Genomic DNA, 17,738 nt, shown 5'->3' with positions numbered 1-17,738 from the left:
TGTAGGGGATCTCACTGAAACCTATCAAATGTTGAAAGTTTGAAATAGAGTGAATGTGGAGAGGATGTTTTCTGTGGTGGGCAAATCTAGGACAAGAGGCCACAGCCTCAGAATGGAGGGATGTCCATTTATAACAGTGACGAGGAGGAATTTCTTTAGCTAGAGGGTGTTGAATCTCTGAAATTCATTGCCACAGGCTGCTGTGGAGTCCAGGTCACTGGGTGTATTTAAGCTGGGGATTGATAGATTCTTAATTGGCCAGGGTGGGAAAGCTTTTGGGGTGCAGGCAGAAGAATGGCATTGAGAGGGAAATGTATTTGCCATGATGAAATGGCGGAGCAGTCTCAATGGGTCAATGACCTAATTCTGCTCCTTTCTCTTTATGGCCTGATTAATGCTTCAAATTTTCATATTTGTATAAATTTTGAAGTATTTCCCTTTCAGGGTTATTGAAAGATGTTTAATGGATCTTCATTTTGCTAGATGCCTAGAGTCAATATTCTTGAATGATAAATCATTAAAAAATGAGATTCTTATAAACTATATTCAGTAAAACATGAAGGTATTACTTAATAATGTATAAAGTGAACCTCCCCACAAACTGGGTGGGGTATTTGACCACATGATCAGCTGAACAGAGAGGTTTTAAATAAGGAAAGACGGGTAGAAAGTTTGAAGAGTGGATTTCCTGCAAGGGCAACAATTGGAAAAGCATGGACATGTGGCATATTGTGGGATTGCAGAAAATGAGAGATCTGGGTAATGATGAGGCTGTAGCCAAGAATGAGAATTTTGAAATCAAGTCCCAGCATAAATTGATACCTTTATGGGTCAACAACAGATGAGTGAAAATTTAGTAATGTTTGGAGCAATTTAGAACTCAGATCAGAACATTAGGTGATCTCCCATTGATACTGCTTGGAATAAAGGAGATAGAATGGCATGGATTGTGTCTGAAAAGTCAAGTTTTCAGGTGCGCTGCAACATTACAAAGGGGATCGAGTAACCCTTTTGATTGCCTGGTTGTTTGATTTTGTGGCCACCATAGGTCCAATGTAGTAAACAGTCTGGTGCAATTACAGACATTCCCTTTGGGGGGGAGGGGGGAGAGTTGGATTTCCTGACTTGAGAATGGAATTGAGCTGTCTGTGCGCTGTCAACAGAGTCTCCCTGATGTGCTGAGATGGAGGAACATTCTGTTTACTTCATGGCTGCTGTTGGGCAAGAAAATCCTAGTGGCAGAGAAGGGATTGAGGGAGGGTGGTACAGTAGCGTTGGGTGATAGCATAAATGATTAAATCTGCCTCGGTTATACAGGGTGATGTTGCTGAGAAATGGTAAATGAGTGAGAAGTGGGTGAGTGTCACAGATAGATACTTGGAGAGCATTGGACATGGTTCTGCAGTAAGTGGAAGACAAGATAATTCTTTGGTATGCTTCAACAGTTAAGAGGGTGCCAAGCAACTAGGGTCTCATTCAGTTGTATGATTATGGACAAAAGTTGAGGTTGGATGGGTCAGTCACGTCAACAGCCAGAGGAAGTTGAAGGATGAGGAAGTTACCAGTACCATTGATGAAAGGTATTTTGGTTTGTGGCAGGGTTAGAAGTTTTATAGGAAGTATTTTTGTGAAACATTAATATGAACCTGAGCAGTATCTTATGTGTTCATTGATGTCAGTAAAGATCAGACAGTCTACAAGGGTTCAACTTGTGACGGATTGGACAGAAACAAGTAGTTGATTCATAGAGAGAATTAATGTCAGCAGATTTTCAGAAAAAGGCTCTGTTTCTGAGAAGAAAGTCAATTGGCATAAATAAACATTAGGGCGAGGAAGGAAATGTGGATGGTTCGTGGCTCAGGTGAATAGGAGGTATGTCTGATGGACAAGGTAAGCTTTGGAAAGCTTGAAAGGAAACTGAGAAATCTGAGAATGATCAAAATTCAAGGAATGGAGCTGGGGAGAAGCAGAAATTCAGCTTGGTGAGTAAGGGCCAAAATGGTTGAGGCAGATGACTGAAAATGACAGACTTTGTGACGAAAGAACTTCTTGAGCTCTTCAAACTTACTATGAGGAAATGCGAAAGTATTTTTTTATACGACAAAATGCATGTTAATTCATATGTGGAAAAATCTGGCATCTTTTTTCTCAGCCAGAATGGAAGTAATTTTCTTTCACATCTTACGACTTAAAATCTGAGTGAATTTGATTCTGATTGTTGTTCGCACCTACCACTTTGACCAATGCGCCATTGTCCATTGAGTCATACAAGTTTACAGCATGGGAATAGAATTTATAGCTCAATGTATGTGTGCTGGTCAAAAATATAGTTTTGTCACATAATCCCATATCCCATCTCTCAGTTCTTGGTTCTTCAAAGTCTCATCCCTGTACCATGTAAATCAGCTCAAGATTTCAGTAGTTCCAGTCTCCAAATAATCTTTTCCACAGCATCCTTTCAAAATTCCAAAGTTAGTCTTTTCTCATAATTAGAGATTTCAAACCAACATCCTCACAATCTCCTCCTCTTCCATTACATTCTTGCTGTTGTCTGATATAACAATTTTTGCTATGGATATTGAATATATTCTTTAATCTGATAACTTTTTCTTCTAATTGACACTGGATGGTCAACACAGTGTGGCAAGCTGTGTGAAGCTGCTCCCTCACATCACCAGAGGCCTGAGTTCAGTCGTTACCGTGGGTGCTCTCTGTGAGCTTCTGAATTTCTCCTTGTCATCTAGTTTCAAACCACATCTTAAAGATGTGCATCAGCAGGTTAATTAGTCACTGTGAATTGTCTCCACGGTGTAGGTGAGAAGTTGAATCTTAAGGGAGGGTTGGTGATTTCAGCCCACTTATAGCAAATAAATGCTGTTTATCCAAATATAGCCATGTTATCTGAAGCCAAAACAATTTATACGCAGTGGCCACTTTATTGGGTATACCTGTACACCTCTACAATGTGAGCCGAATCAAAGATGGTGATGATTCAGCATACAGGAGGAAAAGTGCAAATTTTGCTGAGTGGTGTCATAACAACCTCTCACTCTCACTCAATGTCAGCAAGGCCAAAGAACTGATTGTAGCCTTCAGGAGAGGGAAACCAGAGGTCCATGAGCCAGTCCTCATCAGAGGATCAGAGATGGAGAGGCAACTTTAAATTTCTGAGTGTTACTATTTCAGAGGATCTGTCTTGGACTCAGCACTTAAGTGCAATTGTGAAGAAAGCATGGTCGTGTTTCTACATCCCCCAGAATCTACGGAGATTCGGCATGACATCTAAAACTTTGACAGACTTCTACAGATGTGTAGTAGAGACTGGCTGCATCATAGTCTGGTACGGAAACGCCAATGCCCTTGAATGGAAACTCCGACACAAGGTAATGGATTCAGCCCAGTGCATCACAGGTGAAGCCCTCCCAATGATTGAGCATATCTACGTGAAATGCTGTCATGGGAATGTAGCATGCATCATCAGAGATCTTCACCACCCAAGACATGCCCTTTTCTCACTGCTGCCATCAGGTAGAAGGTACAAGAGCCTCAGGATTCGAAGCACCAGGTCCAAGAACAGTTACTAACCCACAACTATCAGGCTCTTGAACAAAGGGGTAACTTACTTACCCATCCATTGAGATTTTTTCACAGCCAATGATCTCACTGTACAGACTGTTTATCTTGTTATTTCATGTTCTCATTATTTATTGCTATTTATTTACATTTACATTTGCACAGCTTGTTGTCTTCTGCACTCTGGTTGAACTTTCATTGATCCTGTTTTAGTTACTATTCAATAAATTTGCTGATTATGTCCACAGGAAAATGAATCTGAGGGTTATGCAAGGTGACATGCATGTACTTCGATAATAAAATTTACTTTGAACTTTGAACACTTGCTCATTAATCCAAATGTCTAATGAGCCAATCATGCGGCAGCAACTTAATGCACAAAAGCATCCAGACATAGTCAAGAGATCAGTAAACATCAGAATAGGGAAGAAATGTGTAACTTTGACTGTATAATGATTATTGGTGCCAGACAAGGTGGTTTGAGTATCTCAGAAACTGCTGATTTTCACAAGGAAAAGTCTCCAGAGTTTACAAAAAATGGTGCAAAAAGCAAAGTACATTCAGTGATCAGCAGTTCTGTGGGTGAAAACACCTTTTTAATGAGAGACATCAGAGGACAATGACCAGACTGGTTCAAGCTGACAGGAAGGCAGCAGTAACTTCAATTACAACGGTGGTGTGCAGAGGAGCATCTCTATATGTGCAACTCAGAACATTGAAGTGGATGGGCTGCAGCAGCAGAAGTCCATGGGAATATACTCAGTAGCCTCTTTATTAGGTACAGGAGGAACCTCATAAAGTGGCCACTGAGTGTATATCCATTCTTTAACTTGTTAAATACTCTAATTATTCTACAAAATCTTTCAGAGCAGATCTACCAGCATCTTTGAAATAATGTCAGTTTGAATATTACTCAAACCATCATAGATGGCCGTGATGTTTCATGATTTACTCTGGAAATTAAAGTCAATGGGGATCATATCCACTTGACTAGACTGAAAAAGCAGCACCAAGGAAGATGGCTATAACTCAAAGAGAAATCACCTCAGCTCTGCATGTTATTGTTGATATTCCTCACAGCATTTACCATGTTCGGGATTAGTCTGCAGACTAGGATCACAGTGTTGGATATTTATCAAACAACTTAGCATGGTTCTGTTCAAAGAACACCTGGCAGTTGATGTGAAAGTCTTCCAACACAAATACAAGATAGGTCCTGACCTACCAAAGGGAGCCTAACAGTGTACACAGATTGGGGGGGGGGAGGGTAGGAGCCATGGGGGTACTCGGAATTGATTGCAGAATCCAAAATCTCAAGGTATTAGATCAAACGTTAGCAAGAAAATCTTTTCAGGGTGATCACCTACCATCCTCCATCAGCTAGCTGATCAGTGCTCATTCATGTTCTTGGAAGAACTCTCCCATGCATGGTGCATCCTGTAGTCTTACTCCATCACCAAGAAAGGCTTGGCAGCAGCACCATGAACCAAATGATTTAATCAAGAATATCAAGCTTGTGTCATTAGAAAGATGCAATGTGCCGGAGGAAGGTTTCCATTGCTCTTTTGTTTTCAATGAGAAGGAGAACTTTCATATCCAACAATATAAAAGGTGTATTATGGGGGGAGGGGAAATATAGCTGATTATGATGTTCCTGATCTTCATTATTTTAATGTCCTTTTTAAAAATCTTCATTGATTCCTTATTCTGCATTAACATGATCTTATTTTATAGGGTACACAGAAAGACATAGAGAAGCGACGGCTACTGCTGAACAGCATCACAGAGACTGGTGAGAGTCTGAAGGCCATGTTGGGAAAGAGTAACAATGTCGTTGATGATAAGCTCAGTCTGTTGAACTGTAACTGGATAGCAGTCACATCACGGGCCGAAGAATGGCTTAATCTTCTGCTGGTGAGTAAATCTGAACATCTCATTTTCCAGTGCTATAAATGACCAAATATTGAAAGACAGACTCTAGAGTGGACATGGAGAAGATGTTTTCAGTAGTAGGAGAACCTAGGACCAGAGAGCATAGCCTCAGAATAGAAGGACGTTGCTCTAGAACAAGAGATGAGGTTGAATTTCTTTATCAAGAGGGTGGTGAATCTGTGGAATATACTACCACAGATTGCCGTGGAGGCCAGGATATTGGATGGAATTCAAAGCAGATATTAAAGGTTCTTGATTAGTAAGCATGTCGAAGGTTACAGGGAGAAGGCAGGAGAATGGGGTTGAGAGGGAAAATAAAACGGGAATGTTTGAATGTTGGAGTTCAAATGGCCTAATTCTGCACCAAAGTCTGAGATCTTATATGATATAATCTTCACATAACCTCAGTAAGAAAAAGGAATTGATTGTGGACCAGGAAGGGGGAGTTGGGACAATATTCAGCAGTCTTTATCAAGGGGCCAGCAGTGGAAAGAGTGAGCTATTTCAAGTTCCTGGGTGTCGATATCTGTGAAGATCGATCCTGGTCTCAACTCATGAAGAAGGCACACTAGTGGTTATATTTCGTGAAGAGTTTGAGGAGATTTAGTATGTCACCAATGACTGGCAAATTTCTCCATTCTGACTGGCTGCATCACCATCTGGTAGGGAGGTGAAAATGCACAGCATCAGAAAAACCTGCAGAGGATTGGAAACTCAGCCAGCTCCATCAAGAGCATGAGTCTCCCCTCCATCAAGGGGAAGTTGGCATCCATCGTTAAGGACCCTCGCCATCCAGGACACACCCCTTTCTTATTGCTATTATCAGAGAAGAGCCTGAAGATAGGCACTCAAAACCTTAGGAACAGCTTCTTCCTCTCCACTGTCCATGATTTCTGAACTGTTCATGAACACGACCTATTTTTCTCTCTTTTTGCGCTACCTATTTCTTTAACTTGTAACTTATTGTATGTACTGCAAAACAACAAATTTCATTATATGTGTCAATGTCAATAAACCTGATTCTGGTGACCAGAGCAGCAGAGGATACTGTGTCAGAATGGGGTGCAGATTCAACAAATTTCAGCCTGAATGGTGGATGGGAGATTATTGAACAGACAGAAGTTATCCCTTTAAAGTTAAAAAATATTTGAAAGGAACCTAATAAAAACACAAAATGCTGGCAGAACTCAGCAGGCCAGACAGCATCTATGAGAGGAGGTAGTGACGACGTTTTGGGCCGAAACCCTTCATCAGGAGTGAAGTAACATGGGATGGTGGAGAGGGGATAAGAAGTGGGGGGAGGGATGAAGTAGAGAGCTGGGAAGTGATAGGCTGGAGGGAAATGAGCTAGGGGGAAGATGGAGAATTATGGGAAATAAAAGAGAAAGAAAGGTAGGGCTGGGGGGAGATTATAGTGAGGGGGGAAAAAAGAGAGAGAAAGAGAACCAGACTAAAATTATAGATAGGGATGGGGTAAGGGGGGGGGCAGGGGTATCAACGGAGGTCTGTGAGTTGGATGTTCATGCTGGCAGGCAGGAGGCTACCTAGGCAGGAGTTCATGCCGGCAGGCAGGAGGCTACCTAGGCCACACACTTCAATTCCACAGACCACTCCCACTCCGACATGTCTGTCCATGGCCTCCTCTACCGTCCCGTGTGCCTTTGAAAAGAACCTGTTGTGTATTTGAAAATGGTTATTTGGATGTTCTCAACAGTATTTACACCTTTTTAGAAAATACTAGAGCTATTTAAGGTTAGCAAATTCTGTAAGTTTCTTGAAGAAAAACAATTTTCTTCATTCCGTTGAATGACACTTCATGTGGCAATTTGCCCTTTATTGTTTCCATTGAAGTTAGTGGAAATTTAAAAAAAGCTCGGGCACACTTAGGCTTGTGAGGGAGAGCTCCCTGCTAATGCAGCAGCTAAAACAATAATGATTCCTGTTACTATCCCTATGGAAATACTTTACAGCAGCTAATGGAGTTTCACTACAGCGGTGCTGCATATAGTGATAATTGCTCAATTGATTGAATAATTACAGCCTATCAATAGACACAGATTATGTGCATACCGTTTGCAAAGATTCCAAAATTTGCTACAATAAAATTGGAATTAATTTATTGAATCATCCTGATTAAGACCTATATTCCTGGTTCTTTTGGTTATTTTAGCTTAAATATATTCTAGCCTGAATTTCTGGCTCTGTAGGATTCTCATTTAAAATTACCCATTCATTCTAAATTTTGGTATTCAGATAAAATGTGACTGAAATTCAAACTTTGTTGAATTGTTTTATTCATTTGATTGTTGCAGATGAAGCACTTGGTAGTCACATGACTGGAATTCTCCTTTGCAGCTTTTAACATTGTGATGAACGGAATACCTGAATTAATCAGAGATTATCAATTCATTGATTTGAGGTCCAGCTTTAATTAATTAATATAATTCTGTAATTTGCTTTAAAAACTTGGTCAGATCTGAGTTTGGGCATCTCTCTAAGCTTCTATTTCGCCAGTTCTCAAGATGCAAACTGCATTTGATGAACAATCTATACAATTTGGAACTATTATATAACATATACTGTTTCAGTGGTATCTAATTCCATCGAACACAGATTGTTGAGGGGGGAAAGATATACATTCAACAGCCACTATATTAGGTATTACTTGTACCTAATAAAGTGGCCACTGAGTGTATGTTTATGGTCTTCTGCTGCTGTAGCTTATTCACTTCTTCACAGTATTTTCTGTAAACTCTAGAGACTGTGCATGATAATCCCAGGACATCAGCAGGTTCTGGAATGCTCAAACCACCCAGTCTGACACCAACAATCATTGCACAGTCCAAGTCACTTAAGATCACATTTCTTCCCTATTCTGATATTTGGTCTGAATAGCAACTGAACCTCTTGTCCATGTCTGCATGCTTTTATGCATTAAGTTGCTGCCACATGAGTGGCTGATGAGATATTTGGATTAATGGCAAGTGTATAGGTATATCTTATAAAGTGGCCACTGACTGCTTACCTGCTTGTAAAGAACAGATTTGGTAGTAGATATTCCCAATCACCAGTGCTTCCTAACCTAATTTAGCCCAATGCCCCCTATAGCACCTGTATACTTTCCAATGCCACTCTTAGGCACAATATACCTTCCGATGCCCCCATAGTGTAATAACATGTCTGCCGTATGCTAAAATGAGAAAAAATATTTCTGCTTTAAATTTTTATTTGTCTTTAAACTTAACTTACACAGTACTGGTGTGCTGTACAGCCCCTTTGATATCAATGTGATCTTTGAACTTGATGGTTTTTAGCAAGCATTGAAATAACTGGTTCAAGTTGTGACAGCAAAAGCCTTAAGTCCCCATACATAATAATGTTCAAGTGTTTTCTGGGATTTTATTAGTATGTGGTTCAGTGCACTGAAGCCTCTTCCAAAAAATTAGGAGGATAAAAATGCAATGAAGGGCAGATTGGCTCTTCTCCAAAGACCAGAAAACTTTGTGTAATACTGTAGCCACTTACCACCAAAGCTGACATTTTTGAAAAGCATTTTTGACTCTTCATCAAACTGAATTTCAATAATTTCTTCTTCCAAGCTCTCCTCCTGTTCTTCCACCTTGCAAAGAAATGGGTTAATTACCCAGTCTAGAATTTCCAGATTGTTCAAATCTTGGAATTGATTCTGAAAATCCTTCTTCAGTTACTTTGGGTGTAAGCAGTACTTCTGCAAGTCACTGTCTGTGAAAGCGAGTGCCATACTTTCCATGTAGGGTAACTGTGAGAACATTCTTCTCCCAATGTGTTGCTTATATATTTCCAATTTTCTCATAAAAGTGAACACTATGCTTATTGTCTGAATTAAATTCAAATGCTCACCCTGCAGTTTCATATTTAGAATGTTCATATTGTCATACAGATTGGCTAGGTATGGAACATCTCCAAGTAGAAGTTCAATTTTGTTTCCTAAGCTCATTGACTTCGAGCAAAAATTCAACCGTAGTGTCAAAAAGGTCAAAGAAGTGTTTTAAGCAACAGCTATTTTTACAGCCAAAGCACTTCAGTGTGAAGAAACAAGCATTCAAACTCTTCATCATTTTCTTGGCATAACTGGCGAAATATTCTGCTATTTAATGGATGAGCTTTAATTTTGTTGACTGCAGATATCACAAGAGTTATGATTGAAACAGTCACTGGCTGAGGTTTCGGCTGTGAGTCATTGATGATGAATTACACAATGGATTGCAAACAGACTTGGAATTTCTTTTTTTATAAAAGCCACTAAACCTGCATGATGACCTGTCATATATGTTGCTCCATCTGTAGCACAAGAAATCCTCTTCCTATTCGGAATACTTTACCTTCAATAAACATTTTGAGCTCATCGTAGATTGATTCTCCGCTGATACTTTTTTTCTTTTTACAAAAGAGAAACTCTTCATAAACTTTTCCATTTTTGATAAACCATATATATGCCATTAGCAATGCCCCGTCTTGCACAGTTGACTCATGCATTTGTATTCAAATTCAGTTTTTTGTAGCTCTGTGCACAGTTGATACTCAGTGCCTTCACTCATTTCGTCACTACGATGAGCTGTAGAGCTATTACTCAAAGGAATTGATTTTAAAATACTGGTATCTATTTTGAGAACAATGGTGAGCGCTTCTGATATAGCAGGCATTATTAATCTTTCACCAATTGTCTGAGATTTTCCACACATAGCTATCATTTTGGAATTGTTATAAGAAGCAATGAGACCATTATCAAGGTCATTTTTAGCTTTTTTGGCAAATGACCTGAGTGTGCAATGCTTTTCAAATGCTTCTTTCATCTTATGGAACTGGATAATACCATAAATAGCCTTTTCAGGGTGACTTTTATGGAAGTGTTCCTGCAATCTTGATGGTTTCATGGCTTCATTAGACAGTACAGTATTACGAATAAGACACATGGGGCGTCGCTGATCTGATGGGAACAGCATGAATCTATGCTCCAGATATGTTACATTGTATTGATGCACCTTCTGTAGTTTCTGGTTTTTAGCAGAATTCAAGGCTTCACTCACTTCAGACTCATTGAGATCATGCAGTGCTTACTTATCCATCATTAGCAGGGCTAAATTAAAATATAAAACTAACACAAACTGGAAATGCATTTTGGATGATGACAGTGGCAGCGAGTTAACATTGTTGATCAGGTCTCATGCCTCAAGTTGAGGTGTTGCTTACCACTCCACTCCTCCCCTCTCCAAAAAAAATCTTGATGACTTCTATTTCCCATAATGCCCACTTAGGACATGTAACCATTCCCTTGGGGGGAGCAATACATCCCCCATTGGGAATCACTGCCATGTACTAAGATTTTAAAGAAAGCTAGGGCAGGAAAAAATAAGGTGAATGAGTAAGGAAGAATGTCAAACTTGGTTCTGGGGAATGAGGTGGAAAATTGAATTAGCGGTGGTCATAGCAAAATAAAATTTAGCATTGCAATGGAATAGAGCATATATGTCAAACTCAAGACCCGCGGGCCAAATCCGGCCCGCGGTGGAATTATCTTTGGCCCGTGAGATAATATCTAATTACTATTAAAGCTGGCCCCAGTAATCGAAGCGCCTATGGTGTATGATATGGCTAATGCTGAGTTTATTCAGGTACCAGGTTTTCAGGATTTTTAGTGTTTATTCGGCAGTCTTGCTCGACAGTCTTCTTCATAAGAAACGGAATTTGTAAAGTGAAACACTTTGTAGTTATAGCAGAGACTGAGACACATGAGAGCAGGCTGAAAAAACGGAGACAACGAAAGCTGCGTTCGCATGCGTCCGACTGATCCGGCCCGCATGAAGCTGCATTTTGCTCAATCCGGCCCGTGACCTAAAATGAGTTTGACACCCCTGGAATAGAGTATGGCTCACTCCTTCGTAAAAGTATTTAATTAGAGCAGGCCTGTTTAAAGGGGTGATTATAGAAAATTGGAATCAAAGATGGTATTGAACTGTGGATAGCCTTGAAGGAGAAGTTGGTTTTATTAGAGCCTATTAATATTTCCATGAAGAAGAACACAATAAAGCAGAAAGAAAGGCCACATGTTAGGAGTCAATTTATTAACATGACTGAAAACCAGGATGAATATAGATAGTAAAAATTGAAGCAAAGGAAGCAAAAAAGATAAAAGATTTTTTAAAAACTCAGACTATAAACTTGGAAATGGAATCAATGTACCTTTGACAAACATGTGAACTGTAATGGAGAATAAAAGCAGAGGTTTGTGCTGATCAGGGACTAAAATGAAGATGTGAGAAATGCAGCTACAATCTGTGCAAAGTCAACAAGGCAGCGAAAGAGCAATACAGAGACAAGATTCAGACTCAACTTTCCACCAGCAACGCATGCAGTTTATGGCAAGGTCTGTGCAAAGTCGCAGACTTCAAAGCTAAACAGAATGGAGTTTTCAACATCGATGCCTCTCTCCCAGACGAGCTAAATCTTTTTTAGGCTCGATTCGATGCCGCCAGTACTGAGCCCCGGAGGAGACCTGCAGCTTGGTCATCTCTGAGGCCGAAGTACACAGGTGTTTCCAATGAGTGGAATTCTCAAGGCCGCAGGACCAGACGGCATCGCAGGGCGAGTACTCAGGATGTGAATGGCACAACAGGTGTGCTTACAGACATTTTTAATCTCTCCCTCTCCTAATGTAGAGGGCCCTCCTGCTTCAAAGCATTCACTGTTGTTTCTGTAGCTAAAAAGACCAAGGTAGCGTGTCTGAACATCTGGCGTCCTGTCGCACTCACCTCAATAATTAGCAAATGATCTGAGAGGCTGGTCGAGGACTACATCTGCAGCATGCTACCACCCACACTGGACCCGCTGCAATTCACCTACCAACACAACCTGGCTGCCACAGCCTGGGAAATGGTACCACAGCATAAAAACCAGGACCAACAGGCTCCAGGAGAGCTTCATCCACCAGGCTATCAGGCTGATTAATTCATGCTGATGCAACTGTATTTCTATATTATACACACTACCTCGTTACACGTGCCTTCAGACAAAGCGGATTCAGTTATGCGAGGAACCTGTTTCTACCAAAGTCTCCTTATATGTGTCCAAAACTCTCAGTTATGAAAGGAGCACTGCTTTCCCGCCAATACAAGTCACGTGCGCGCGCCTCACAGTCTCACTGTTGGGATGAAAAGCATTGCTTTCCCGCCAATACAAGTCACGTGCGCGCGCCTCACAGTCTCACTGTTGGGATGAAAAGCATTGCTTTCCCGCCAATACAAGTCACGTGCGCGCGCCTCACAGTCTCACTGTTGGGATGAAAAGCATTGCTTTCCCGCCAATACAAGTCACGTGCGCGTGCCTCACAGTCTCACTGTTGGGATGAAAAGCATTGCTTTCCCGCCAATACAAGTCAGGTGCACTCACCTCACAATCTCACTCCCGCCAGTCTTGCATTGATTTTGGCAAGGTGTGGATGTGCGGCGCTCTTAAACTTCTGTCAGTCTTACCTACGGTGCAGTGATTTTGTGCTTGAAATATTTAACTATGCCTCCTAAGCGTCCGATGTCATGTCCTGGGCCATCAGCCGAGCGGCAGAGAACCGCTTTAACACTTGAAAAAAAGTTGGAAATTATAAACAGTGCGGCATCAGGTGAAAGTAACACAGCTCTGGGATGCTACTACCGGGAACAGAATCTTGCCTTTAAAGTTCTTTTGTTGCTTGACAATGCGCCAGCCCATCCTAAGAATTTGGACAGCATTCATCCTAACATAACATTGCGTTTCTTGCTGCCTAACACAACATCGCTAATTCAGCCAATTGACCAAGGTGTGATCCACATTCAATGCATTTTTTTTATGGCGAATTATCTCTCAGATGCTGCAAGCAACAGATGATTTTGAAAGTCCCGGGAGTTTACCAAATGAGGGAATGGTGGAAGTCGGAACACTTGGCACAAATGGTGATGGATGCGGACCCAAGTTTAGAACGGAGTCAGCATTTCATTCGTTCCCTGCCATCAACCCTTCTTCCCTACAAGCAAATTTATGCTGTAAAACAAAATGCTGCCAAGCAAACAACCCTCACCACTTTATTCAAACCGGTGTCATCTCCTGCTGCCGGCAGTTCTAAGAGTTCTGTGAGTCTTCCTTCACCCCTTGCTGTGCTTGATATGATCCTGATGACCACAACCATCCACCTTATCCATGTAAAGCTGCCTGACAGCACAACAACCACTCATCTCCTGGAGTGAACACACCAGCCATTGTTGGTGAGTTCTGTACACCCTAGTATGTTAACTTTCTATGATTTAATACATTGAATATTACCTTAAATTGATGAAATGTAATATAAATGTTGCCTTGTGGTACTGCTTTTGTGTCATATTGGTATGAAAATGTGAATAAGTTACAGATAAAACTTATTTAGGAAGCCCTCTGGAACGCATCCCTATTTTCTCCATTTAAATAATTATTCACATTATGCGTCGACTGCGAGGAACTTATCTCCTGCATCTAACGAGGATAGGGTGTATTTACCATCCTGTTGTAAATAATATTTATTATAGATTACTATAATTATATTTAGACAGAGACATAACGTAAAGATTTTTACTCTTCATGTACATGAAGAAGTAAGTAATAAAGTCAATTCAATTCATTTTAGTGTGGCTGGTTTAAACAAGGTAGAGAATACTGCTGGATTCACTCAGTGCAAATGGGATACATCTTGGGTTGCTTATAGAAGAAAGAATGGAAATTTTGGAGTTATTAGCCACAATCTCCAGATGATCTCTCAAAATTAGTGAAGTACAAATATTCCACATGTTTATACAAATCCAGCAATTGCAGACAGGTTAGTTTAACATCATTTATGGGCATAGTTTTAGAGATGATCGAGGAGAGATCAGCAGTCACTTGTGCAAATGCTGAATGATTAAAGAAAGCCACAATAGATTTATCAAAGGGAAATCATGTTTAACTTATATGATAGAGTATTTTTTGATGAGGCCCAGTTATGGGAGGTGGGTTGTCACCAAGGGGAATGCAGACATTCAAGTGCATTTGAGTATGTGCTTCATAACAGATCTGTCATCAGGATAAAAGGCTTCTTATACATTAATATTTTAGCTGTAGAAGGCACTATTGCTGCAGGTGACTTTGACCTTAGAAGCATGGTGAATCATGAGGAGGATGAAAGTTGATTTGGTAAAGTTGATGAAGTGCATGATGATGGGTCAGGCAAAATTCAGCATAGGAATTGTGTTTTCTATCAGTCCGTAGACATGGGTAAATTGTGGAAGGTGGCTGGGTCGTATGCAAAAGAAGTTGAAGCATATCAGACCCTGAGCTTTACAAATGGGGGCACAACATTAAAGAGCAGGAAAGTCATGATATCTCTATGTAAAACTCATCATAACTGGAGTTTTGACTCCGTTTCTGGTTGCTGCACTTAAGGAATAGTGTGAAGGCATGTGAAAGGACAGAGAGCGGTTTACTGGATTCTTCCTGCAATAAAGAACTTTAGTTAAATTGATGGAGTGGGGAAGTTTATGTTGTTATTGCAAATTGGCAGGTTGAAAAGAGATCTGACCACAAAAGATACAGATAAAGTACACAGAAAAAAAGTGTTTCTTTGAAACCATGGGGCCTGTGGGATAAATCTTTGTTATGCACTGTGAATAGAGAGACTGCCCTTTTGAGATACTAAACTTGCGTTAATTTGATTGGAAAGTACAAAAACAGGACAAATAAAAAGTGAGAAAAGAAAGAAAATCAGCTTTTACTAGAAGCCATTCATCTGGATTGTTACAAGAAGAAAGCTGCTAAAAGTAAAACATAAGTTATTCGTTAGCTGGTTCTCTGATGTTTTGAGAGCCCACTACTTTTCTGGGCTTACAGACTCAATAATGCCATATTTAGGTTGAAAATTGCAGAAATCTCATTGCAACACACACAAAATGGTGGTGGAATGCAGCAGGCCAGGCAGCATCTATTAAGGAGAAGCACTGTCGACGTTTCAGGCCGAGACCCTTCGTCAGGACTAACTGAAAGGAACGATAGTAAGAGATTTGAATGTAGGAGGGGGAGGGGAAAATGCAAAATGATAGGAGAAGACCGGAGGGGGTGGGGTGAAGCTGAGAGCCGGAAAGGTGATTGGCAAAAGGGATACAGAGCTGGAGAAGGGAAAGGATCATGAGACGGGAGGCCTAGGGAGAAAGAAAGAGGGAGGGAAGCACCAGAGGGAGATGGAGAACAGGCAGAGTGATGGGCAGAAAGAGAAAAAAAGGGAGGGGGAAAACACTAAATATATCAGCGATGGGGTAAGAAGGGGAGGAGGGGCATTAACGGAAGTTAGAGAAGTCAATGTTCATGCCATCAGGTTGGAGGCTACCCAGCCGGTATATAAGGTGTTGTTCCTCCAACCAGAGTGTGGCTTCATCTTGACAGTAGAGGAGGCCATGGATAGACTTATCAGAATGGGAATGGGATGTGGAATTAAAATGTGTGGCCACTGGGAGATCCTGCTTTTTCTGGCGGACCGAGCATAGGTGTTCAGCGAAACGGTCTCCCAGTCTGCATTGGGTCTCACCAATATATAAAAGGCCACATCGGGAGCACCAGACGCAGTATACCACACCAGCCGACTCACAGGTGAAGTGTCGCCTCACCTGGAAGGACTGTCTGGGGCCCTGAATGGTGGTGAGGGAGGAAGTGCAAGGGCAGGTGTAGCACTTGTTCCACTTACAAGGATAAGTGCCAGGAGGGAGATCGGTGAGAAGGGATGGGGGGGACGAGTGGACAAGGGAGTCGCATAGGGAGCGATCCCTGCAGAAAGCAGAAAGGGGGAGGAGGGAAAGATGTGCTTGGTAGTGGGATCCCGTTGGAGGTGGCGGAAGTTACGGAGAATTATACGTTGGACCCGGAGGCTGGTAGGGTGGTAGGTGAGGACAAGGGGAACCCTATCCCGAGTGGGGTGGTGGGCGGATGGGGTGAGGGCAGATGTGCGGGAAATGGGAGAGATGCGTTTGAGAGCAGAGTTGATGGTGGAAGAAGGGAAGCCCCTTTGTTTAAAAAAGGAAAACATCTCCTTCGTCCTGGAATGAAAAGCCTCATCCTGAGAGCAGATGCGGTGGAGGCGGAGGAATTGTGAGAAGGGGATAGTATTTTTGCAAGAGACAGGGTGGGAAGAGGAATAGTCCCATTGCTTTCTTTTAGCTTTGTTTATACCATCTTTTGGCTGTGGGGTTGGATTGTGTCTGTGCCTGCCTTTTGCAGGATGCCAGTAATCAGACTAACCTCGTGTAGATGTGTTACTGCCAATGCTCTGTTGATCTGTGAGGTGTGTCACTCTGAAGTAGTAGCATGGCTGTAAATACCGTTATATAAGTCGACACACACAAAATGCTGGAGGAACTCAGCAGTAGGCAGCATCTATGGAAAGAAACAAACAGTAGATATTTCAGGCCGAGATACTTTTTCAGGACCAGAAAGGAAGGGGGGAGATGCTAGAATAAAAAGATGGGCAGCTGGAAGGTGATGGGTGAAACCAGGTGTGTAGAAAAGATAAAGGACTGGAGAGGAAGGAATCTAATAAGATAGGAGAATGGACCATAAGGGAAGGGGGAAGGGACTCAGGGGGAGGTGATAAGCAGGAGAGAAGAGGTAAGAGGCCAGGGTGGGAGAACAGAAGAAGAGGAGAGAGGGAAGGATTTTTTTTACTGGAGGAGAAATCACGCCATCAGCTTAGGGCTACCCAGATGGAAAATAAGGTGATGCTTCTCCACCCTGAGGGTGGCCTCATCTTCACACTGGGGGAGGTCAGGGACCAGCATGTCGGAATGTGAATTGGAATTAAGACGTTTGGCCACCGGAAAGTTCTGCTTTTGGTGGATGGATGGAGCTGCTCAATGAACCAGTCCCCCAATTTACACTGGGTCTCACCAGTGTGGAGGAGGCCACTTCAGGAACACCAGACCAAAGGCAACCCCAGTAGATTGGCAGGTGAATTTGAATTAAATACAAATTAGGCACATAAATTCTGTTATTTCCATATTGCGCATATTTTCAAAGAGCATAGAAGGATGCCATCAGGCTCATCGGAAATCCTTTGAGATGAGTTCAGTGCCAGATCTCAGAGTATTTCCATATCCCCATCAGTTTCCCTATCACCAGTTCTCCCTTATGTGCCTATTGACTCCAATTTGACTTTGTCACATCTAGTGACACGAGGG

General features: G+C 41.6%; 1 protein-coding gene across 9 annotated transcripts in view; it reads left to right on the top strand.

Annotated features, from left to right (window-relative positions):
• The window catches only part of dmd (dystrophin), a 1,932,045-nt gene that overhangs the window by 916,733 nt on the left and 997,574 nt on the right, over positions 1-17,738 (top strand). For all 9 annotated transcript variants that reach the window (XM_073045659.1, XM_073045653.1, XM_073045656.1 and 6 more), the window contains one exon: positions 5,308-5,487. In XM_073045659.1, the coding sequence (XP_072901760.1) occupies positions 5,308-5,487 (180 nt within the window). The remainder of the gene's footprint in view (positions 1-5,307; positions 5,488-17,738) is intronic.

Source organism: Hemitrygon akajei, chromosome 5 (assembly GCF_048418815.1).
Source record: "Hemitrygon akajei chromosome 5, sHemAka1.3, whole genome shotgun sequence".
Taxonomy (NCBI): Eukaryota; Metazoa; Chordata; class Chondrichthyes; order Myliobatiformes; family Dasyatidae; genus Hemitrygon; species Hemitrygon akajei.
The sequence above is the reverse complement of the archived record's forward strand: the minus strand, read 5'-3'. Positions and strand labels throughout refer to the sequence as shown.